Source organism: Asterias rubens, chromosome 7 (genome assembly GCF_902459465.1).
Source record: "Asterias rubens chromosome 7, eAstRub1.3, whole genome shotgun sequence".
Taxonomy (NCBI): Eukaryota; Metazoa; Echinodermata; class Asteroidea; order Forcipulatida; family Asteriidae; genus Asterias; species Asterias rubens.
The window spans coordinates 17,615,493-17,639,549 of NC_047068.1; the positions used below are offsets into that span (position 1 = coordinate 17,615,493).

General features: G+C 38.9%; 1 protein-coding gene across 1 annotated transcript in view; it reads right to left on the reverse strand.

Annotated features, from left to right (window-relative positions):
• Positions 1–741: 741 nt before the first annotated feature.
• Positions 742–24,057, reverse strand: part of LOC117292285 — a gene marked incomplete at its 5' end in the record, with an annotated part of 39,022 nt that continues 15,706 nt past the window's right edge. Inside the window, 16 exons of the mRNA XM_033774286.1 lie at positions 742–3,849; positions 4,377–4,455; positions 5,130–5,389; positions 5,980–6,077; positions 7,034–7,192; positions 8,295–8,470; positions 9,606–9,963; positions 10,763–10,909; positions 11,906–12,009; positions 12,837–13,181; positions 13,824–14,075; positions 14,735–14,989; positions 15,507–15,758; positions 16,513–16,776; positions 18,770–19,018; positions 22,316–22,582. Coding sequence (XP_033630177.1) covers positions 3,318–3,849; positions 4,377–4,455; positions 5,130–5,389; positions 5,980–6,077; positions 7,034–7,192; positions 8,295–8,470; positions 9,606–9,963; positions 10,763–10,909; positions 11,906–12,009; positions 12,837–13,181; positions 13,824–14,075; positions 14,735–14,989; positions 15,507–15,758; positions 16,513–16,776; positions 18,770–19,018; positions 22,316–22,582 — 3,797 coding nt within the window. The remainder of the gene's footprint in view (positions 3,850–4,376; positions 4,456–5,129; positions 5,390–5,979; positions 6,078–7,033; positions 7,193–8,294; positions 8,471–9,605; positions 9,964–10,762; positions 10,910–11,905; positions 12,010–12,836; positions 13,182–13,823; positions 14,076–14,734; positions 14,990–15,506; positions 15,759–16,512; positions 16,777–18,769; positions 19,019–22,315; positions 22,583–24,057) is intronic.

Here is a 24,057-nt window from a genome sequence, read left to right on the forward strand (position 1 = left end):
AAACATTTGCTTTATTGTAAAACTGTTGATGTCCACTCGGTATAGTTTTATGAATGACTTAACTAATCTATCTAAAGTTAACTCCCGTCACACAGAATTGCTCACTTTTCATCACCTAAAACCTAGGACGGATGCTTATAAATTTTCTACCATTGTTCGCTTTCCTAAAATGGTCTCAGAGCTCACATTGGATACCAGGAATGTTTTGATTTTGGAGGGGTACAAGTCATTTCGTATGAAGCTGAGGGGGAAATTTTTAGTATGTTAATAGTGCTAGTGGTTTTAATTGTTGTTTTCTTTAATATTTGTCCAAGGGGTCTTTGTGCTTTTTTGTGCTATCATTGTCCTCGGGCCCAGTGGGTTGGCATGAATCTGTGAGGGTGCACTCTGTGCCAATTTTATTTAATTTTTCTGAGGGTTTTTAGTCCATTCTATGTTTTTTTATTTTCAATTGTAGTCCCTTCCTCTTATCGCTGCGGTGTTTTGTTGTGGGTGTAGTTTTTTGTTTTCAATATTCTGGTTTTGCTTGTGTTTTAATGATTTCTATTGTGTGATTCTAAAATGTTTCAGTGTAATCTCCTTTTTATATTGTATAATTATATTTTTATCGTTGGCAGAGGTCTGGTTTTACACATCTTTTGATGACAGTTTTATACTTTTGTTTTAACCTTGACAGCTCCTGTACAACTTGTAACTATTGTGTATGTCTAAAGATTTAAAATTAAAATAAATTAATAAATATTTGTTCCCCAAAGATTTTATATATTATCAGGTACAGAAATGTGCTGTGCAGTATTTCCTGAAGTTTTTATTTGAATTTGCCCTGTTTATGTAGTATTTCCACTGTCTTACGATTTGTCATTGATTTTCGTTATAAGCGGTCATTCAAAGAAACACATCGGATAGTTTGCACTATGACTGGTCGACGACTGGTCACGTGGGGTGCAAGTGACATAAATTGCCCATGAACAAGCATGATTGGTTAAACGTTCAGTCGCACTGTGTGTTTGTTTTGCGGTAACTATCAAACCAACTGCTTTCTGTGTGTTTTTATGTTTTGGGGCAAAACAACTCAGAAAGTATACACCATTTGCACCAGTGGGTGATGACTTGGATAAGCAGCTTACCTGCTGCCTGGGCAGTCAACAGCCCTACTGGTCACTGTGCATGATTCCAATTAAGTGCACCGTTTGGAAAAGGAACTACATGAAGATAACAGGTGTTAGTTGTCAAATGAAAATGATGTTTTATTCTCGTCTTTTTCTTTAATGGGTCATGAGTATGAAAGAAAAGTCTGCCAACCAACTTTGTATTGATTGTGGGAGGAGAAGTGCACACATTTGCTGACAAAAATAACGATTTTGGTCATCCGTTTCTTATAAAACAAGGACATTGATTATTTTGATGATACTTTCACAGGTTAATTGGTCGGTTTAATTTGTTTAAAAACTAGAGGAGTAAAAAGGCTTTTCCAAGTACTACATAATTAATAATTTTGTGACATTTTATTGTCCTAAATTTATTTAAGAGTGATTAGATTGGACCAGAATATACTGCCCTCTATACTCTACTACTTTTCAGTTTGTTGGTATGTATTAATGAGCACTAACACTAGCATCCATAGACTCAATTCTACTACTCAAATTTACTACATTAGGCCAAAACTTGAAAGGCTTTGGGTAGCACCAGGTGAAAGTTTCACATTTTCCACATTTACGGAACACCATTGACAAAACAAGAACAAGTTCGATAAATCTACTCCGGGGTAGTAGAATAAAGAAAGACAGTTCTCTAACAAACTCTACCTGGCAAGTAGATACACAGTGTGTATATGGTGTTACCGCAAACCAAATACGTATATGAAAAAGTTCCTAAATTATTGAGCGAAAAACACAAAACAAACAAATACTTAATTGCTAGGAAAACTTCGTTTTCAAAAAAAAAAAATAAACAACAACCAAAAGTCAACTGTGACTCAATGCCAACCGAAATAAAACACAACAGCAACTCTGCAAAATATTATGTAAAACACTGTGATGAACATTTGTATAGGTTGTCAATTAGCTCTTCCCAGGAAATGTGTATTACACTCTCGTATGCATACAAGATTTGGTTGTGCATTTAGACAGACGCACAACCTTGCTAGGGTCATGTCACCCGAGCCTCAACACATACAAAAAGGCGCGATGTTCACCCATGCTTGCCAACAGTAGTGGTGCACTTTACACGCTTTTCAGTAACTTTCTTTGATGGTTCATTCTTGCTTTATTTTGTTTTCCTTAAAGCGCATAGGGACTTTGTTTTAGTGATATGCGCTAAATAAATACGGTTTATTATTATTATTTCATGGACAAGGCTAGTTAAAGCAGTTCTTTGAACTGAGGAAATGTTAATGACAAAAAAGCAACAGGATTAAAGTGCTGGTGAAAATATCACCTAATGATCAAATAATGTTTTTACATTTTTTCAGATGAAGACAGTTTGTCAATTTGTTCCATTCCTGATTAGCAACTAACACATTTGTTTTCAAAATGAACGAACAAAGTAAAAACAACAAAATAGGACTAGATCCAATTTCAAAATTTGTATGTTTTCGTTGTTATAAATTGATCAATATCAACCCACAATGCACATTCACCATTTCTGCCAACTGCGAGTCAATTCAGGTATTTTGTGACTCCCAAAATGACGGACAGGATAAGCGCCTACACCAATGATGCGCATGTTATGTGCAAACTGTGATGCAGTCTTCTGAATAGAAACCTTGCATAGACCGCATAAATATGTCAAATAATGGGAACGTAAATGCCAAACTCTCAGCTAATGATAGGTCTACTTCAATATTGGTTTTTGTTTTAACTGTACTCGTTTTCCAAAGATCATTTTAATGGTAAGTTTCAACATGGTGCTTGTGCATAATGGGATATGGTTGCGGGTGCATATTGATGCGTTTTAACATGAACAAAGAAACACTGGGTGTAATGAATGGAAATACTGCCTACCCAATAGCTGAACATGCGGCTCGCATTCATCTAGAAACATAAACTGAAAATTAAAAAAATAATCACATGACGTTCACTTTCTGCTAATTTTAAAGTCTAGCTTGACAAGTATATTTGGCAAAGTGGAAGGGTAACATTTTTTAAACAAAATCATTTAAATAGATATATACATGTATAATATATAAACAACAAGAACAAGTGTAGATTGAAAATGTTTACAATTTACAATCTAAAAAGGTAATACACTTTTAATCTGATGTCAATAATTTGGCACAGTTAACATTGAAATCACACTCCCTAGTAAAGTCATTTGTATTATATATCTTCAGCTTTCCAGGAATAAGGCGTGCGAAATGTCCCGACGCGGGTAAAGCGAGTGGCGCGCGTAGGGACCTGCTTGGCCTTCTGTTCGCCATTATTCCGGTACAGTTTCTTGCCGACCATCTTCCTATGGACGTGGTACGTTGACGTCTTCCCAACGGTGAAGCGACAGCAAGAGCAGCAGTGTTTATCCATCAGATCCTTCTTCCCCAGGCAATAAATACCGGCCAGGAGTAGGGCACCCTCGGCGAGGGCAAATATACTGAATACTGAGCGTAGCGGGTAGGAATCCACATTGGTCAGCATGAAGTAACAGACGACCGACCCGATCGAGGTGAGTATGCTCAGCGGGAGTGAGACCTTACAGCGTCGGATAGCATGCATGATGTTGCGATCACTACAGCCGTAGCGACTACACAGTTCTTTGTGTAGCATCATTCCGATGATGTATAGATGGAAGACAAAGAGTAAGACCATGGGTGTTACGACGCCAATATACAAGGCCAGACCTTGGCTCAAGAAACAGCTACGAAAATGACCAAAAGAAAAACAAATTTTGTTTGGTTATTAATGCCAATAAAAAACATTTGGTTAGAAGCCTACAGCAGCTTTCGATAACAGGAAACATTTCACTTCAAACTATATGTAAAAAGATGATGCGCACATTTTCTGTCAGCACCGTTTCTAAGATTATGTTTTCCTATTAGAGATTATTGTCCTGATTTATTGTTCCGATTTATGCAAAGGCGCTCTACGAACTGAGCTATCTAGCGCAATGTTGGCAGTCTCCCATTTTGTAAGTACTTTTGTTCAGTGACGACTAGATCTACAGTTTTATGGAATTCAAGAAGCAATAGGAGGAAGTTTTCATTTGAGTCTTTTCTGTCAACCGTTTCTCAATTGTCTTTGTTTGATAAAACAAAATTTCAAATCGAGAGCAGTGGCTAGTCGTTTTTTCTTCAGGTCCTCTGAGATAAGCAACCCTATCCTATTCACAAACAAAAATAAACTCTCAAATGTTTTAGGGAAGAAATGAAGGGAACAAAATCTTACAATGTGTTGTTTTCTGTCCAGTTATTAGTCAGGAGGAAGATGATGACTCGGGAATAGAGCACAAAGAGAAGAGGAACACCTGAGAAAGAAGATTGATCAAAATATTAAACAATTTGTTTTGCCTGCTTTATATTTTGGGGAGGTCTACAGATTTAACCTTTTTTTAACTTTCTGAATTGTATTTGTTTGTTTGTATTATGACATGCATGAATAAAGTATTTACAGTCTTATTGATAGTTTATCTCAACAGTGATTCTGTTAAGGGCTACCTAGCACCTGAAATGAATTTCTTTGAGCTGTTCAGCACAAAAAGTACCTAAGCACAACTGAATTATGCTGAGCAGATGAAGGTTGCTTGCCTAAATACTTTGGTGCTTTTTGCCTAACAGAAGTTATCAAAGTAATTATTCCGGAACAGCTCAGGAAACTCCCTGAAAATGGGTTGTGAAAGAGATTTCTTGTACTTCACTTAGTTACATGACTCTGTGTTGTTGTAGTCCAAGCTTGGACTCGGTCAGATTGGACTATTATGGCAGTAGGCTAAGACTCTAATTGTAAACCCCTTGCGATTGACTTCACTCTTAAAAAGCCCCCTTAGTGAGGCCAAAAAGCGTCATCACTATCGCCTAAGAAGCCAAATCATTGCTGTTCTTTGTGCATAAATATGTGTGCATGACTTTAGTGTCTCTAGTAGTATTTTGTATTTTGAAAGGGTCTATCCAAACTAACAAGAGTGCATCTAGTTTTACTCACCCCAACATCCGATGGTGACCTTCACGATGTGTCTGTTTAGAAACTCTTTCCGTATCAGCACTACCTGCCAGAACAGGTTAAGGGACTCCACCGCTGTCCAGCTGAGCGTGACCAGGAGGAAGTACTGCAGCAGGGCAGCGATGATGGTGCATCCAACGCCGTCACCCAGTTTGATCTGGTCAATGCCACCCAGGAACAATCCATTGAGGAACAGGAGTGAGATGCATAGATTGATGATGGTCCTGTGTGGGATCTTGGCCCTGATGGTATCAAATTAATCAATTTATAATTACACCAGTCATTTCAAAGTCATTGATATCCTACACTGGACCCTTCCAAAATCTAAGAGGGGTATCAGGTACCAGAGTTTTGTACGTTATTTTTTGGAGGGGCCAAAAAATATTTTCACTCATATACTTTGAGCAAATTTGTTCAGAATACAGACCTACCAGATATCCCCCTTTGATAAAGTGGAACCAGCTGTTCTTTGTAGCGGGCTACCAGGGCTCAATTTCATGGCTCTGCCTACCGTAAGCACAGAATCGGCGCTTACGGAAGCAGGGAATTCTGTGCTTACGGCAAGCGTATTTCACGGGTTAGTGGCGATTTGTGGCTTCTGCGCATGCGTACAGCGCTTGCACGTAAGCGGGGAATCGTGATCGTAAGCCCAGAAATCGGTGGTAAGCAGAGCCATGAAATTGGGCCCAGATGTCTAGTTGACAGTCTGTGCTAAGTTTTGAGGTTTCCAACCCCTCTCCCTCTGCCAAACAAAACCAGTGACTAGTGGAACCTTCCTTCATTTGTGTAATTCCGTAGGTTACTCCCACACTTAAAACTCTTTCTTACTTACCAGATGCTCAAACTGATCATTGTAGCAGCGGTCATCATTCCAATGCACAACACACAACCAGCAAACACAATGATGTCAATCAAGAACACCTTGGGAGTCTGTCAATGTGATACAAATAAAACATTGGGTTCATTAAGACTGTGAATTGGGTTGATTGAGAATGGGAAGACGAGTTTGGAATTGGTTTCATCAAGATCGGCAAGACAAAATTACAGATTGGTTTTATCAAGAGTTGGATAAAAATATACCATTTGGTTTATTAACAGGGTTTGAGAACGAAATACAAATGGGTTTTATCAAGAATTGGAAGATAAATTACAAATGGATTTCGGAAAGTTGGAAAGACGAACTTCAAACTGTTTTTTTTCTTCACCATAGGGCAGATAATTTATGAGGTGGTTTGTTAAGAGCGGGAAGACCAATTACGAATGGCTTTCATCGAGATGGGGAAGATGGTTTTACAAATTGGTTTTGTCACGATTAGGTAGACAAATCTATAAAGTGATGAGACCTTCTAAGAAAAATCCTACCATTTTGAACGAGGAATTGCCCAGAAGGTTGCCCAAAAGAATAAGTTTATAAGATAATTTGTGAATGGTCTTGGTACTCGAATTAAACTACACACATTGTACTCATAAATATTAATATTTTGTGTAAAATAATAGGTAAATGCCAGTATTAAAGCCATTGGACCCTTTCGGTAAACAGTATTGTCCAAGGCCCACACTTCGTGTATCACAACTTCTATATAAAATAACAAACCTGTGAAAATTTAGACTCAATGGGTCATCAGAGTCGGGAGAAAATAATGGAAAAACCCACTTTGTATACGCACATTAATTTTCGCCGTGTCATGACATGTGTTTAAAATAAATCCGTAATTCTCGATATCGAAAATTGATATTAATTTACTAATTTCTCAAAAAGTGAAGCATCTCATGGAATAATATTTCAAGAGAAGTCTTTCACCGCTACCTTCTGTAAACCCTGTAAGTTATTTTTTTTTGTCTGTACCAAAAGGGTCCAATGGCTTTAAACAGAGAAGTGAACTTACCAGACGCAGTGCAAAGTGTGTCAGGTGACTGCAGACGCAGACAATGTGTCCAGACTCTAGAGTCTCAGTGAGGTGGCAGCCGTTTGGGGACCATGCCCCGTTCCCGTCATGCAGTGATTTATTCCAAAACACGCACTCCAACTCCCTCCCAGGGTGTTCCTAAGGTAAGAATAAATGAAGTCAACATTAATTTCATACTACTCTTCTCAAAATATAGCGTCTTTATAGACGATGTGACCTCTGACGTCACACGAAAACCATAACATGATTTGCGCGCATACCGCCGGGAAAAACCTTTGTGTTTTGGCAGCCAGCTAGAAAGTGTATGCAATCTTACCATGACTACGTGTCTTTTTGCCCGGTGAAACATGACGTATACAGTGTTTTTTCAACAGAGGGCGGTTTGAATGTAAACATAGGTCACATTGTCTATACACAACATAACATTGATAAGTGAAATAATAAGGACAGAAAATAGAGGGGAAAGTGTTTCTTGTGATGCCTAGCTTCTGACTGGTACTCCCGAAAAAGTTATAGACAAAAGAGGGAGACTGCCAACATAGGGCTAGAAAGCGTCGTTATGTTAATCCTGAGGTTGTTGGTTCAAGTCTGAGGTTTTTGTTCCCTCTAACCCAAATCATTTAAAATATACCCAATCGGTTTCCCTGGTGACTTATTAAGTGATACCTTTGTAACAAGAAGGCTTTTGGATAAAAATTAAACACATTTTTCAGGGTCCTTTAACCAAATTATGACCTTACCTCAAAGCTACTCATGTCTTATTTTGAAAAACTCTTTATAACAAGTGGGCTGTCAGATTTCATTACTAAAGTATAACCTTCTATTTAAAGGCAGTGGACACTATTGGTAATTACTCAAAATAATTATTAGCATAAAACCTTACTTGGTAATGAGTAATGGGGAGCTGTCGATAGTATAAAACATTGTGGGAAACGGCTCCCTCTGAAGTAACGTAGTTTTCAATAAAAAAGGAAATTTCCACGAATTTGATTTCGAGATCTCAGATTTAGAATTTGAGGTTTTGAAATCAGGCATCTGAAAGCACACATTTTTGTGCGACACGGGTATTTTTTCTTTCAATATTATCTCGAAACTTCGACAACCGATTGAGCTAAAATTTTCACAGGTTTGTTGTTTTATGCATATGTTGAGATACACCAAGTGAGCAAACTGGTCTTTGACAATTATGAATAGTGTCCAGTGTAGTTAAGCTACTCATTTCTTATTCTAAAAAACTCACCTGCCATGGCCTGAGTGTAATCCTTGCAGAGCCGTTGTTGAAGAGAATGTCTCTCTTGACGCCAGCCACACTGGCTGAGATCACTCCACTATTAATATCATCCTCATCAAGGGATTGGAATAACTTGGAGTTATTGTAGAAGGTGAAGATGGCTGGGTATGAGGACGATGGAATACCTGTCAACAAAAATTGTCAATAAATAGACAGTCAAGACAAAAGTAGAAGAGTACAATTTTAATTGTGACCCTTTTTTGCACAGTCAACCAGGTTTTGTAATTTAGGCGTTACAAATAGTAAGGAGACTGTACAAATGAACCGATGCTTGTGGGGAACATAATACAACAAAAATTAGCAAAAACACCAAAACGTACAGGAGAGAATGCAAAATGTAACAAGCTTATTCTACAGATAATGCCAACAAATAATGACAAAGTTAGGCCCAGCTTAAAGCAAAAACAATATGAGAGCTTAGACGAGCAGTGGAGTCGAGAGTTGGTTATCAATGACAATCCATAGATGAGAACCATACGTTTATTATACACTCAACAGCACTATTAGCTAGTAAAAGAATGAATAGGCCGGTGAAAAAAACCCCATTAAAGACAGTGGACACTATTGGTAATTGTCAAAGACCAGTCTTATCACTTGGTGTATCTAAACATATGCATAAAAGAAGAAACCTGTGAAAATTTGAGCTGAAATGGTCATCGAAGTTGCGAGATATGAATGAAGTAAACAAACACCCTTGTCGCACGAAGTTGTGTGCTTTTATATGGTAGATTTCGAGACCTCAAATTCTAAACTTGAGGTCTCGAAATCAAATTCGTTGAAAATTACTTCTTTCTCGAAAACTACGTCGCTTCAGAGGGAGCCGTTTCTCACAATGTTTTATACTATCAACCTCTCCCCATTACTCTTTACCAAGAAAGGCTTTATGCTAATAATTATTTTGAGTAATTACCATTAGTGTCCACTGCCTTTAAAACACTAAACTTTGAGAAGGAAAAACAACAGGTAGGGATTGAAACCCAATCCACCGGTCTGAAGTGGGATTCCAACTGGGGTTCGTAGGAGTGGGGTTTTTTTTTTTGGGGGGGGGGGGGGGGGTTGGTCCGACTTATATATAACGGCAGTTTTTAAAAATTGTTGTCTTGACCTGGACAACTTAAACGTCTTTAATGTAAAGTACTTTTAATGTCTGAAGATTTTAAATAAATCATAAATAAATAACAATGTACATTTTTTTGCAAACATTTGTTGATACATTAATTTTATTTTTACTTTGATACAGATCAACATAGCATCACCCACCTAAGGAAGTGTCGTACCAATACACATCAGTCGGAAGTGAAATGGAGGCCTCCACATCGTCACTCCTACCGGCATAGTTCTCATCAGCCGTCACCTCATCCTCAGAGATATCCACCCTAGCACTGCCATTCCGCACGGAGTAAGTCACGGTGGAGTTCCGCGGCACCGACTCGGTCCACACGGCCACGTTGTCCTCAGTGCGGATGAAATTACGGTTGCCTCGGTGGGCGAAGAGAAGATGGAAGTCGAGGGAGTTCAGAATCCTTGTGTTGGCCATGCTACTGTCTTGGGCTAGCTTGAATTCCTGAGTAGGTGTCTGTAAGATGTTGTCTGTAGATTCGATTATGTTGGAGATGACCTGTTGGGAAAATCAACGATCATAATGAACTAAAATGTACCATGAACACTGGAAAATTGTCTGCCAAGTTTGCAGAGTCTCCAGGGCCAAAATCATTGGCGTGTTGTGGCCATGCTGCGTCCTGCCGATGGGGCGTAAAGCCCTTGGTCCCGTGTTGTGTAATGCACATTAATGAACCCAGTGCACTTAAAGGAACAAGTTGCCTTGGATCGGTCGAATTGGTCTTTGAAAAGCGTTTGTAACTGTTTGTTATAAAATGCATATGATTAGAAAGATAATTTAAAAGTAGAATATAATGATCCACACAAGTATCACTCGAAGTTGCGTAGTTTTCTTTTTACCTCGTCGACTATAAAACGGTCGGCCATTTATGGGAGTCAAATTTTTAACTCCCATAGATGGCCGACCATGTTAGTTCGCAAAGTAAAAGGAAAACCACGCAATTTCGAGTGATACTTGTGTGGATCATTGTATTCTACTTTTACAACATCTTTCTAACCATATGCATTTTATAACAAACGTTTTTCAAAGACCAACTCGACCGATCAAAGGCAACGTGTTCCTTTAATGTAAAAAAGAGGGTTTCGCCCTGGTGTTCCTGGTCTGATTGGCCATACATTGTGTCACTGCACTTTGTAAACCATTACTTGGTGCTCTAAAGGAATAGGTATCATACTTCAAAGCTAAGCTCCACTTTCCTAGCACAAACAATACAGAGCACTTTGATACACCCCTAGGGGTGTGGCTTAGTAATTTACAAGAGCCCAGTATTATTATTATTGTTATTGCATGTACTTACGCTGGAAGATGTCGAGCCAACCACAGCTATGTGTTCCAATACCGCAGCGTATGACTCGATTCCATCTGCTGTGATTGTATCGTGACCGGTTGATATCACATTTAAGGCCCCAGAGTAGATCTCAACATTATCCTCGTTTACTGCTATCTGTTGGGGTCAAAATAAATCACAATTTCTTTTGAGTCAAAGTTGATTGAAGACGATCAGAGCATCAGAACCACCACAACTCATACAGAGTTTTATTATATAGCCTCTCCATAAACCACACTATTTTTATTCCCATCACCATGCAGTTTAACATTTTACAAAGTTGATTGGTATACTGACAGTTCTAAATTTCCCAGTTTTTACTTTAATTAAAATAAAATGTGGTCAAACTGTCTACAACGTAAGTCCATCGGACTCAAGTTCTGATGGCTGACTCAACAGAGGAAAATTGGTGCAATTTCCAGTCATGACACTTATGTCCATTAGCAAGACAATTTACCATAAGTGCTTCTCTTAAAGGCAGTGGACACTATTGGTAATTGTCAAAGACTAGCCTTCACAGTTGGTGTATCTCAACATATGCATAAAATGACTAACCTGTGAAAATTTGAGCTCAATCGGTCATCAAACTTGCGAGATAATAATGAAAGAAGAAAACACCCTTGTCACACAAAGTTGTGTGCATTTAGATGGTTGATTTCGAAACCTCAAGTTCTAAATCTGAGGTCTCGAAATCAAATTCGTGGAAAATTACTTCTTTCTCAAAAACTATGCCACTTCAGAGGGAGCCGTTTCCCACAATGTTTTATACCATCAACCTCTCCCCATTACTCGTCACCAAGAAAGGTTTTATGCTAATAATTATTTTGAGTAATTACCAATAGTGTCCACTGCTTTTAACCCAGATGTACAAAATGGGAACTTGCAATGGTAGCGAGAGACTGTATTAGTGTAGATTGGTTAACATGTTTAACCATTTGCTCATTTATAGAGAAATTGAACAAACTGTGTAAACTTCTTTTTACCATGAGCTTTTTATAAAGAACAAACAATACAAACTGTTCATACAAAATTGTCCATGGTATGGGGACCTTAGTTGTAATTTTTTTAATTGTTAAGAAGCAAAATCCCAACTAGTCTCTCCCTGCAACTTACATTGGTCAGGTTATCAAGTAGTCTATCCGCATCACAGGTTGAGGGCAGTATACAATGACTCATTACCTTCAGGGTTGTTTCCTCAACATAGCAGTCGCAAATACCTATTAAAATGTTTATGAGGCATAAAACTCTCAAATAAATGGGTTGTAGAAAGAGTCAGCATTCAGCATTGAATGAGGCTATATTGTGGGGGGGGGGGGGGGGTTACAGACCGAGTAAGTTTTGCATGTTTTTGGCCATGTCAATGCTTTAACGAGTAGATGAAATAAAATCATGTTTTCTAACAATGGACTACGCACAAGTCTTTCAGTTATGAAATGCGCTATATAAGAATTAGCTATTATTATTATTATTATTTATAACATAATATTAGAGAAGCATTTATGTTAGAGAAAAAAGTTTTACTACTGACACAGGCTTGAAAAAAAAAACCTACATAGTACTTGTGGGTACATCCTCAACTAAAACTGTTTTGGGAGAAAAGTTGGTTCTATGAAGAACCAGGTTTTATCGGAGCCAACACTTCTCTCGAAAGATTTGTACCGACATGTCTACTTACACCTGTACCTTGGTTTTCCTTATCATCCACACCTTACAAAAATCACTGACTGGGCAGTTTTCTAAGTCAATCGACACAACAGCTACACTTGTATATTGTAGGACTGCATTTGGTTTCAGAAGGGGAGTTCCAAACTCAACTTATTTAGGATAGCTATAAAAACTCTCCATCACACTCTCGATGATGCCATGCTTATTGCAGTAAAATTTAAATCACTACTATTAAATGAAAATGATATGAGATGTTACCACATGTACATTTGTTGCCTAAGTGTAAACAATAAAATAGTCATCTGTGGAAGTTTTGTCCACAAATTTCTACCAATGAATTAAATTTTGGGCAAATTTGAGATTTAGTCTTAATACTCACCGTAGCTCTCAGCTGTTCTTGCTGCTGGTAAATATGCAATTGTAACTCGTTCTACCGTAGTATCGACAAATGGGATGGTTGTATGATCGACGACTGGAGTGGAGACTAGTCCAGCACTACTACTGGCATGCAATGAGGTGGTGGTGACTGTAGGTGGCGCCCTTGTGGTTTGAAGATGCGTTGTTGTCATGGTTTGGGTTGTGGATGGGGTTGTGGGTCGGATTGTTGTGGTTGGTATTTGTGTTGTGGTAAATTGTGGTGCGGTAATTTGTTGTGTTGTGGTAATTGGTTGTGTTGTGGTAACAGGTAGTGTTGTTTTTGGCATTTGGGTAGTTGTGGTCGGGGCTGGAAGTTAACATGGGAAAAATATAAATGAAATGAAACAGCTACTTAGCTATCTAAATCTATGATTGACGAATTTGATGAAGATGAAAGGCAATATGTCATGAACGATGACAATGGATTGAGCATTTATAAATCTACTCAGTGGTTCATGCATAATGATAGAATGATTGGTTCCAGAGTAACAGTTTTCTTTCAAAACAGTCTAAGAACAAAAAAGTTCAATCTGGGTTGACTACTCAATCTGGTGATGAGTTTAGTGGGTCCTTGTGCGACCTCAGTCAAAATTACATGTGGACCATGGGTATGTTGCCATAAAGGCTCACATTACAACAATCTAGAATAAAACATCTTTTCCATCTGACAACTAACACCTGTTATCTCCATGTAATTCCTTTGGACTTAATTGGATCATGCACAAATAAGTAAAGCCGACTGCCCCAGGCAGATTAACTGATCATCATTAAAGAGTTTAACAACCCCCCCAAAAAAGAAATCAATTCAAACATCCAATAAAACATTTTCTATCTCAGGAGTCGTGACTTCAAAGTGTTGTGTTGGCAGGGTGGTAGCAGGTTCAAATATGACAAGGAATTCAATAATGTGGAAAGAGAATGTGGAAGTAAAATAAAATGATAGACATACCCTCTTGAATAGTGACATCAAATTGACATATAACGGAGTTGTTTGATGAGTCGGTAAATGTGTACACCACAGTCGTCCTTCCCGCAGGGAAAGTTGTTTTCGGCTTGTGGCTCCTCGTCACGGTAATATACAAGTTAGAGTTGTCTGTTGCGTAGGGCTCCGCCCACTTCACGGTGACCCCTGAAGTCATGTGCACTGGGGTTGTCTTATTAATGTTTGACGGGCAGTGATGAATAACTGGCGCTTCATTGTCTGAATATCAATGCAGTTTTGGATAGAATTAAAAACCATCAAGAGAGAATCAAATAACTTGATTTGGACTGTTTCTCCTGAAACCTTTTCTTTGTTTCAAGTTTGTAGGATCAAGTTTGGGGTGGGTAAAGGACAATGGAGCGTGATTTAAACGTGTCGGTCTCTAATGAGTTAAACTAGCTCTACGTACGTGGTTTATTACATTGTAAATTCACAAATGTATGACTTTGTGTGCTTTGTTGACAGTTTCAAAACAATTTGATGGTTAATACATGTATTATGATCACTATAGTACAAACTATTAATTGGATTTAAAGATTATCTTAAGATTATCAATAAATGGAGAGCATAAACAAATCACACAAAAAACTTTGAAATGCCACAGTAGTATAGAATGATAACAAAAGATATCATGATGCAGAGCTGTCAACATTTGCATCTTGGATTCAGAAATATTTTGTGTAAAAAAAACAGGGAGATATCTAGAATTACATTCAACCAAACGGTTTCCTTAACTAGGAAGATTTTTTCAGTTATTTTTTAAAAACAAGGAAAGTTCTGCAGTGAGGTAGCAGCTCTGCATGAATTTCTTAGAATCGTGCATCATTTTCTTTCCAAATAAGCATCTAACGGTTAAACGAGACTAGATGAGAACTTACCGATCTCGTATACTGTCACAAAGAATGTACAGACGGCCCTGTTTCCTGCCAAATCTTCAAAGACATAAGTGACGGGCGTACGACCCCCAGGGAAGACTTCTCCCGGTAGGTGGGAGGCAGTGACCATCTTCACCGTTCCTGACTCGTCGGTGGCTCGGGGTACATCAAAGTTGAGCTGGACGCCGGGCGTACCGAGCCGAATCGTGTCGTTGACTTTGCTGGGACATCTTGTTATCACTGGAGGCGTCTTGTCATCTTTACATGAAAGGTGAATAAGAAACTATTAATTGTGGCCAAATGTTCCTATTAAGACTATTTTCCTCTTGTACAGAAGTACCCATTAAAATCCTGAGATTCCCAGCACACTGAAGATACAACAAAAGAGGAACACTATGCCCCATAACAAGCACCAAATGAGACTCTTGAAAGTTGCGGGTTCTAACAGGTGGAAATCTGTTCTGGGAGGAGTGTTGGTTTTAAGAAAAATTTCATTTCAGATACATTTCAGATACATCTATTTCATGTCAACATCAATCAATACTTTGCAATAACATTGTTAAGAAAACATATAATAATATAGTACTAAGGAAACATGTGGTCTCGACATTTGAAACATACTCTGATGAAGTCATACAACACGTAATTTTAAAATAGAGACAAGAAGTGGTCATGATCGCCATAGTTTTAACTAAGGTATTTGAATATACTTATTCAATCATTAATTGAAATATGGACAACCTATAAATTGAATAAAATCAAGATCTATACTCACCAATCAGCTCTACTGTAATGGCAAAATGACAAGCGGCTGCATTTCCGGAAGTATCGGTAAACTGATAGGTCACCACTGTTGACCCCAATCTGAACTTTGACCCTGATCTGTGTGTTTTTCTCATTGTGGTTGGGCTACCCGAATCATCAAGGGCTATGGGTTCTTCCCAGCTGACAGAGAGTTTATTGACTGGGGCATAAATGTAGTGGGTGGTGTTTTCAGGACAGTTGCTGATCACTGGTGGCTTGATATCTACAAAAAGGATTTAGACAATATTAACAAAGATATCCATTGCATATGACGCCACACTCTTAAAAAATGAGGCAGATCGTTGGACAATAGCTGTTCTCTGTGCGTATAAATATAAACGTGTGCGTGACCTCAGTGTACCTGTAGCGTTTCGCGTTATGCAAGGGGAAGCTATTGATTTCTTACAGAATACAGCCTATGCATCTCCGAACAGTGCACGTATCTGTGGGTTTCAATTCTCTTTTGTGCATGTTTGTATACGATTTTGTCACCCAAAATGACACCCAGGATAGGCACATGCGAGTATGCTGCGCGTATTGCATGGTGGAAGTACTAAGATGGAAGAGAGGTATGGGTAGCACCAAGTGAAAATCTCTTTTGAGGAGTGTTTGGTTCTGAATTGAACCGGTGGTTGTCAACTCAGTATTTCAATCAGTATGCTTTGAGAGCTGAAGACGATCTCGGCAAAAGAGATTTTCACATTGTGTTACTTCAAACCTCTCTTGGTAACCTTATCAAAGAATGTGGGTTCTAGTCCTGGTCATTGCACTGACTTGTGCACTTGAGCAAGATACTTTTAGATTCGTTTAATGCTGGCTCTCATTCTGCAGTCTGGGCTCCATCTTTGGTTAACAATATTAAGCAGGGGACTGAGGGTGGTTATGTTATTGTCACAAAATCCAAGCATACGGCCGCCCATTGAAATTCTAACTGGTTCCCCCACTTCAAGTACTAACCCACGTCTCTTTTCACTCACCAATCTCATCCACTGTCACGGTAAAGTTACAGAATCCCTGGTTCCCGGAGGTATCCGTGAAAACATACGACACGCTGGTATCTCCAATGGGAAACGTCTCCCCTGGACGATGAGTCATCTGGCCTAGAGGTGTAGCACCAGTGTCATCAGTTGCTTCCGGTTCCAGCCAGAGGACTTTGACCCCACCGGAAGCAGAACCCAGTGGGACTGAGTCGTTGACGTGAGCGGGGCAGTTGGTGATGGTTGGCGGTGTTGTGTCTTTGACTGAATGGATAGAAATTTTTAAAACAAGATTGAATGTAATGCGAAATTTCCATTGAGGTTTGAGTCTGAAGGTATTACATGATTGGTAGAGCTGTTGTTCTAGAATAATTCTGTGACCAAAAGGGCTGGAAGATCAATGCTAAAACATCAAAAGCAAAACATTTTCATTGTTTTGGAACAAATTCTTATTAAATTTGTCAAATAATTAAGGGAATGTTTGTTTAAATGTTATTTATAGATGAAATACTTTCAAAATGCATGGTTATTTATTTGATGCATCATACTCAGTACAAAAATATAGATTTGGTTTGAACATGTTTTGTGTGTGCAAGAAATTATATCAGGGTATATAACCCCACGGTGCACTACCGACTACTGTTTGGAAACACTGGTGATCCATGTCACAGTCTAATCAGGCATCCCTCGATATTCACTTCCACAATCCTCCACAAATTAAAACTCTTAAAAGCCGTTAATGAGTTTGACAGTGAAGTTATTTACGTATGGCATAGTGGAGATACCATACATTGTTTCCCGCATCCATCTGATATGCTGATTAGCAGCGTTGGGACTAGACTCAAAAACAAGTCTGTTATGCATGCATGTTTTAATAATCTTTTGTGTTGATGCAGTGGCAAAATAGCGACCTGGAATGCATTCTTGAAAGCAAGTCTATGGCAAGGTCAGTTATTTGAGACACAGGTACGCCATCTAAATGTTATAGCTCTAGTTATAAGGCAAAGTATACCTTTGGTTTTTGGAACCGTTTGATTGTTTGAATCCTTTAAAATGTTAAGATGTATTCAATAAAACTTAAAAAAATTGTTTCAATAGGTGGTCACACTTTTGGGCGAATATGTCCACGCAGGAAGAATAACCCCTATTGGAATACACAATCTGCGAAGCGTCAGGCCTACGTACATTGTAATTTATCAAGATTAAAAGTTTGGGGCATAAAAACTTATATCTTTTCAATAACCACACAACTTTGAGGCAAAGTACTTCTCAAAAAGGTTCATACTATCGACAGCTACATGCATTGTAGGTTTTTTTATTGCCATAAACTTGCAGAGTGACTACTACTCGTGCCAATGTATACTTTCCCTTTAAACTAGTCGAACAAATCTTGTTTACATGAAATGCGAGGTCCTGTGTTTGTGATAAATGCTTGGACTGCAATTGATTCAATTTACCCAGGCCTACAAATGATTGAGAAGTCTTTCATCTACCGGGGGATAACATTATCAAATGGAATTCTGCATCAAAACAACTTAATGCACTTAATTTATTGATTTGGTAAAAGATCACTTGTCTTATAGTTAAGTAATGCACCCGAATACATTAAACATATTGTGCAATTTAAGATTGTTTATAAGTTAAACTTTGGAGCCCTTTCGGTGAGTTTTGATCATATTTCAATTTACGAATGCAAGAATCTACTTTTGACATTAAACGATTTTACTCTCTTGAATTTTATCAATATTAAGTACATGTAATGTAATATTTTGGACTATCAGTTTGTAAAATTGGACATTTAATCACTCCAATCTAGGTTTTTCACAAATCTTTTCCGACTGATCTTCCCCCTCCCCGGGCTTCGTGTTTCAATCACAATTCCATTTAATTTTTGCAAAAAAAACACTCATCGAGCCTTCTTCACAGTATTCTTGTTAAAATTCTCTATTGATTTAAAATTTGTTGCTGCATGGCCATATTTGTTGGGTTCCCTGCTTACAAAGTGATGATACATGTAGCAGTTCAACTAATACCATTTGAAAGGACCTGAGGTGGATTTCACATAGAGATAAGACTTGTCTTATAGATTGAGTTACTAGTCCTAACTTAGAATTAGCCATATGTTTAAATATCTCCTAGGACTAGTCCTAACCCTTTGTGCTATCGACCCATGACTACCTTTTACTTCAGCCTCAGTTTTGTTTTAACAATGAGATAAACAGCAGAAAACAAAATGGTCAAGATGGTATTCTCTTACCTAGGGTATACGAAGCTCCCCCAATCCCAGTCAACTCCTCTTCCTCACCGACGACCTGTACACCAATCTCATACGTCACCTCAGGCTCAACGTCACTGAGGGTACTCCGAGGTTCCTGGGTTGAGATGACACGAATGTCTTCCCCGTTGGCGCTGATGACAGACACAAGGTATGATGATTGGTAATCTGGCCAGGTCACCTCCAGGGTCGTTGGAGGATGACCGCGGACCACAACGTTTCCCCCGGAAGCTGTGGGTGAGAAAACAACATAATGTTGACATACATGGAACACAGGCTCGGATAGAATTCATGGAGCTCTGGACAAATCGGAAATTACTACCATGTAGATTCTTACCAGGGACACTTTATCATAAGCTACTCTCAAGTCAAGTGTCTATGGCTAGAGCACTTTTTCAATGTGGCCATAGCCAGTACAGAAGCCCTGATTTTTGCTAGCTGCCTTAAAAGAACAGGGCAAATTTTCATTGAGGGTACCACTCAACAACATACATGTACTCAAAATGCATTGTATGAACACAGAGGAAGGATGTGAGATTACATGTAAATGTCAATTTCCAGACAATAACTCACCAGAACTTATTAATTACCACTAATCATTGGTGGATTTTTTCATGCAATAAGGCCTACTTTTCATGAATCATGAAACTTTGAAACTACAAATTATAGCTTTTTGTAGGATTTGATACTTTGTACTTCGAGAGGTTTGAGTATAATCAGGTGAGGTTTATTTGCAGCAATGGTTAACACAAATGATTTACACAAGGTGCTCGCTGCAAACCTCACCTCACAATGTAGCAGTTTAAAATTTGTTTTAGTATCTGTATGTTTGATCAAATCCACCAAAAACCGAATCTAGTATCTTCTCATACTGTACAAATAAAAAACTGTGTCTCTGTGCTTAGTAGTCATATCGTTCTTCAACTACCTGGGTTCAATGACACGTCTTTACAAAAAGGAAATATTAATAAGGAGGGCGAGTTAAAGCTTAACTTGTTTCGGAACTCGGGTAATTGCAAATCGTCTTAACTCATATACATGTAAACAAGTTTGAACCCTGGGAGAGGTGTTATTCAAACTTATGAGGGAGAGTAAACAAACACAATCATAACAAACAGGTTCAGAAATGTTAACCCTGAAATATCAGTGACTTATTTAAACCATGCTTTCTCTTTTGAAATCCATGAAACAGTTGTGTATCTTTGCTCTTGACATATTCATGGGGGGAGGGGTCTTAACTCTTGTGTTGTGAGTTATCTATTTTAGGCATTTTGGGGGTTCCATTTTTGGAGTCTAGTAAAGTGGGTACGTTCTGGGTAGAATTCTGTGGGGCTCAACCCATTTCTGGTTCATTGTGACCCGGAATCTGTGTAAAAAATATCCAGAAATTGATCAATCTGACGCAGAATTTGAGTTGAAATCCAATTTTGTAACCAGTTTCTGTTTCAACTTGACCCAGAAATGGGTCAGCCCCCCAGGGGAATCTGGGTCAATTCTGCTACGGGAGTTTTCAATACAAGCAAATAGGTTTTTGTGAACATTGAATAAGGAACTGCTTATGAAGTCAGAGCATGTGTTTCTCATACAATATGTATTAAAAATCCCACATTGTATACTCAAGAAACAGCATTGGTAAGAGAAAACAGGTAAAGATATCCACTTGTCTTAAATGCAGTCATTGTGTTCAGGAAGGGCATCTCATGAGCAAAGAGTGCCAACTCTTTATTTGCAGATTTTGCCGACAATGTTTTTGCTTCTCAGATAATATTGGCGATTCATTTTAGGTTGCTATGGCCACTGAGTAAAGGGTAAGAAAACCCCAGGTGTTTGATTCAATTTACAAGTTGTGGTGGGACCGTCAAAAGGAATTGAATTTGGCTGTTTATATTAGTTTCAGGGCTTGAAGGAAAAGAAAATAAATTCCACACGCGCACACTCACAAACGCTAAATGGAAATGTCCACAGTCGACACTGAATCCCTATGGATAAATTGGTTAAGACTGGCGTCATGCTGTTTGATTCCCACGCGTATGGTTCCAAGCTGTGTATTGAGAGAGTGGCAACATGGAAGCACCGGTTTTCTTTAGATGCCTTTCGATTCCCCAGTGTGTGCCTCAGGGGTGTGTATTGAGAGAGTGGCAACATGGAGGGACAGCCGTCGATTTCACAAAGAGTTAGGACTCGTCTTATCTCGAGTTAGGACGAGTAACTCGTCCTAACTTAGGATTAATCTTAAGGTCTGCATGCTACTGTGCAGGGTTTGGACTCGTCCTTAGCCATAAGGTAGGAAGAGTTTTGTGAATTCGACATCTGGTTTTTTAGTCAATGTGGTTGCTGTCATTTTGTCAGCCATTCCGTCCGACTGTACATGTAGCACAATCAAGTTCTCTTTCAATTATGATGTACTATGCATAGATAATTATGCCTAGTAACTTTCAGCTCAATAAAAATAAGCAGGATACCAGACCTTGCAATGACCCACTGCACCCACAGTAATTGCCTTGGTGCCCTGTGCTTTTGCTGTGGTGCCCTGCAAAGTTCCAACATAAATTGACCTTTTCCTCATAGAACAGCCCCTTTACAAAAGTGAAATTGCTGTGCCCCTCCAAGAACGAAATTCAAGGTCCGGGATACCAGTCACTAACCTTATTCTTGTAAACATAAATTGTGTGTGCTTTTGAAAGCAACTCTAAAAAATTTATGTGCCGTACGTAAGACTTTTAAACTGCCATCAAATAAAAGAGCCAGTCAGGTCCCTTTATTTACTGATTGAGTTCTATGGGAAATAACAACGAGCTAGACAGTGATGGCTGAGTTGTTAATCATGATAAACGGGTCAGCATCGTCACCTTCTTGAGAAGAGGCTACCCCAGCCCTTGGTTCACTATAAGTAACATCCGTAGATCAGCACCTGGAGTCTCCCGGCTCCAGAGGTCTAAACTGTATTAACAGGTTAATATTCTGGGCCCGGAAAAATCCACCCGCAAGGGGTTCAAACTATTAAAAGGATTCACAATAAGATTCACCAGTTGAGATGAGAGGTGTGAAAAAGAGGTGCTTAAGTTCATTGAGTTTATCTTCAAAGACAGATGACACATGGTTTTGTCTGGACCCAATAAGTAATTGATCAGCCACTCGGCATGGAGGGGCTCTGAATTTTTCTATTTTTTGTTATCTGGTCAGGCTGGTGGCGCCTAACATAATTTTGTTATGTTTATTCCGGCAACAAATTTGCAGGCATATGTAGGGAATGGAACTTCCTATTGGAAATGTAATCAAAATGCAAACTTTGCAGATTACATTTATTTTGTCTGCAAACAAACCCTTCTGCTTTCCAGGACCTTGACTTTGCTTTTGAAGGTGCATAGCAATTTCCATCTGGTAAGGGGCACTAAATTCTGTTTAAGGAAAATGTCAATTTTTCTGGGTGTCATGGTTTAATTCGAGGCCAACGTTTCAAACACGGGGCTCATTGTTTTTTTGACAGTCATTGTCGGTCTCCTGGAATTTGAAACACAGTAAACTCACCAGTTTGACCTATGACCCAGCCAGCCGATTTCTTCTTCTCCTCAATAACTGCATCCAGTATAACATAATAGTCCATCCCTTCTTCCAGTCCGAGAAAGACATGGTCCACCGCTGCATTCTCCGAGGCCGGCAACTCGACAGTGCGGGCCTCTCCGAGCTTGCTGACGACAGTAAGACTGTAGGAGCTGGAACCCACAACGGGCTGCCAAGTGACCTGGAGGGCATGCTGTGTTACTGCAGCTAGGGTGACCTTTGACCTTGTAGTAGCTGTAATCAGACGAACAACAACCGAATTAACAAAATTAATCTAAAAAACCTCTAATTTCTAAATACATTTAAACGTTACTTTTTTATTTGCCAAAACGATAAGCCAACCAGAGTCCCAGACCATACAGTAGTTATTTTTGTGACAAACAAAGTAAGTGTGTGCGCGCTATCCGTTTACATGGGATTCGTTTACATTGCCCGCCGTTCACTCATAGTGTGGTGCGCACGCACTTCAACATTTTAACAGGGCCCTTTTAACACCCCTTTCCCAGAATGGTTTAGTCCAACCAAAAAATAAAGCATTTACAAAGCGTTGCGACAGGTTCAAAATATAAACCTGGGAATTCGCTCCGGGATTTGGTAAGTTTTTGTCCTTTTTTTTCAAAAATATTTTCTCAATGTCTGACAATGATGTTTTGAGAGTTCATTTAGACATTGCAGATTAAGTTCGTGCCCCAGAATTTGTGTCATGATTTTTGAAAATGGTAAAAATGGGGCAAATCTGGTGACTAGCTGTCGAAATTGTACGTGATGGACCAGATTATCATCTGGAGGCCGTCGAGACGAGGGTTACGTTATTATCGGAACTATACCCACCCGTGACCCAGTGTCTGACTCTGAGTTAGTTAGTTGAGTTAGTAAATTGACTGAAAATTTACACCCCTAACCTAAGTACAAGTACAAACATAACTTACTTAGCGCTGAATACTGTCACTTTCTCTTCCATCAGCACAAATAGATTAAAAATTGTTTTCATCATAAAACTGATAAAAAAAGCTTACTGTTCATGAAAACAAAAGCAGGAAATCGCACATTGTCGGTGTTTATCTTCCGCAACTTATACGAGCTGTCAATAGAGGGCGCACTAAAATTGTAGCGCCCTCTTGAGGTTGTAGCTCACCCAAAATTGCGGAACGTCAAATTTTTAACCCCGTGCGTCTGTTTTTTTGTGATCGCTTAACCCGAACTACGAACAATAAAATAGTCGACTGCTCGGAATGGATGACTGGACTGTTTTTTTATTCTCATCAATATGGACTTTAAATTTTTTATTTTGTTTTATTGTAAGAGGGTCACAATTTTGTCAATGCGGTACCATCGAGTCGAGTAGGGAAACTGAAACAGAGCGCAATTTGGGTAATTGTAGTGTAAAACAGCTCTCGGTATTTTTTGTATTGAACAAGCTCGCTGGTGGTAGTACTGCATATAAGTCAAACAATAGAATCTGTGCGTGCAACCTAACTTTCAGCCAATGACATGTCTTTATTTGACCTCACTAGTGAGGGCGCTGTATTGGGTTGTGACGTCACCGGCAAAGCGGTTGTGTGGTTCCCACGCGGGAAAAAAAATCAGCCGTCGTCCAACAAGATTCCATAGAAATTATTTTGTTCACAAAATAATGGATGCGTCTACACGTGAACGAAATACAGCGGTTGTTATCCTTGTGTCAATAGCTATAATTAGCTCAACATTGT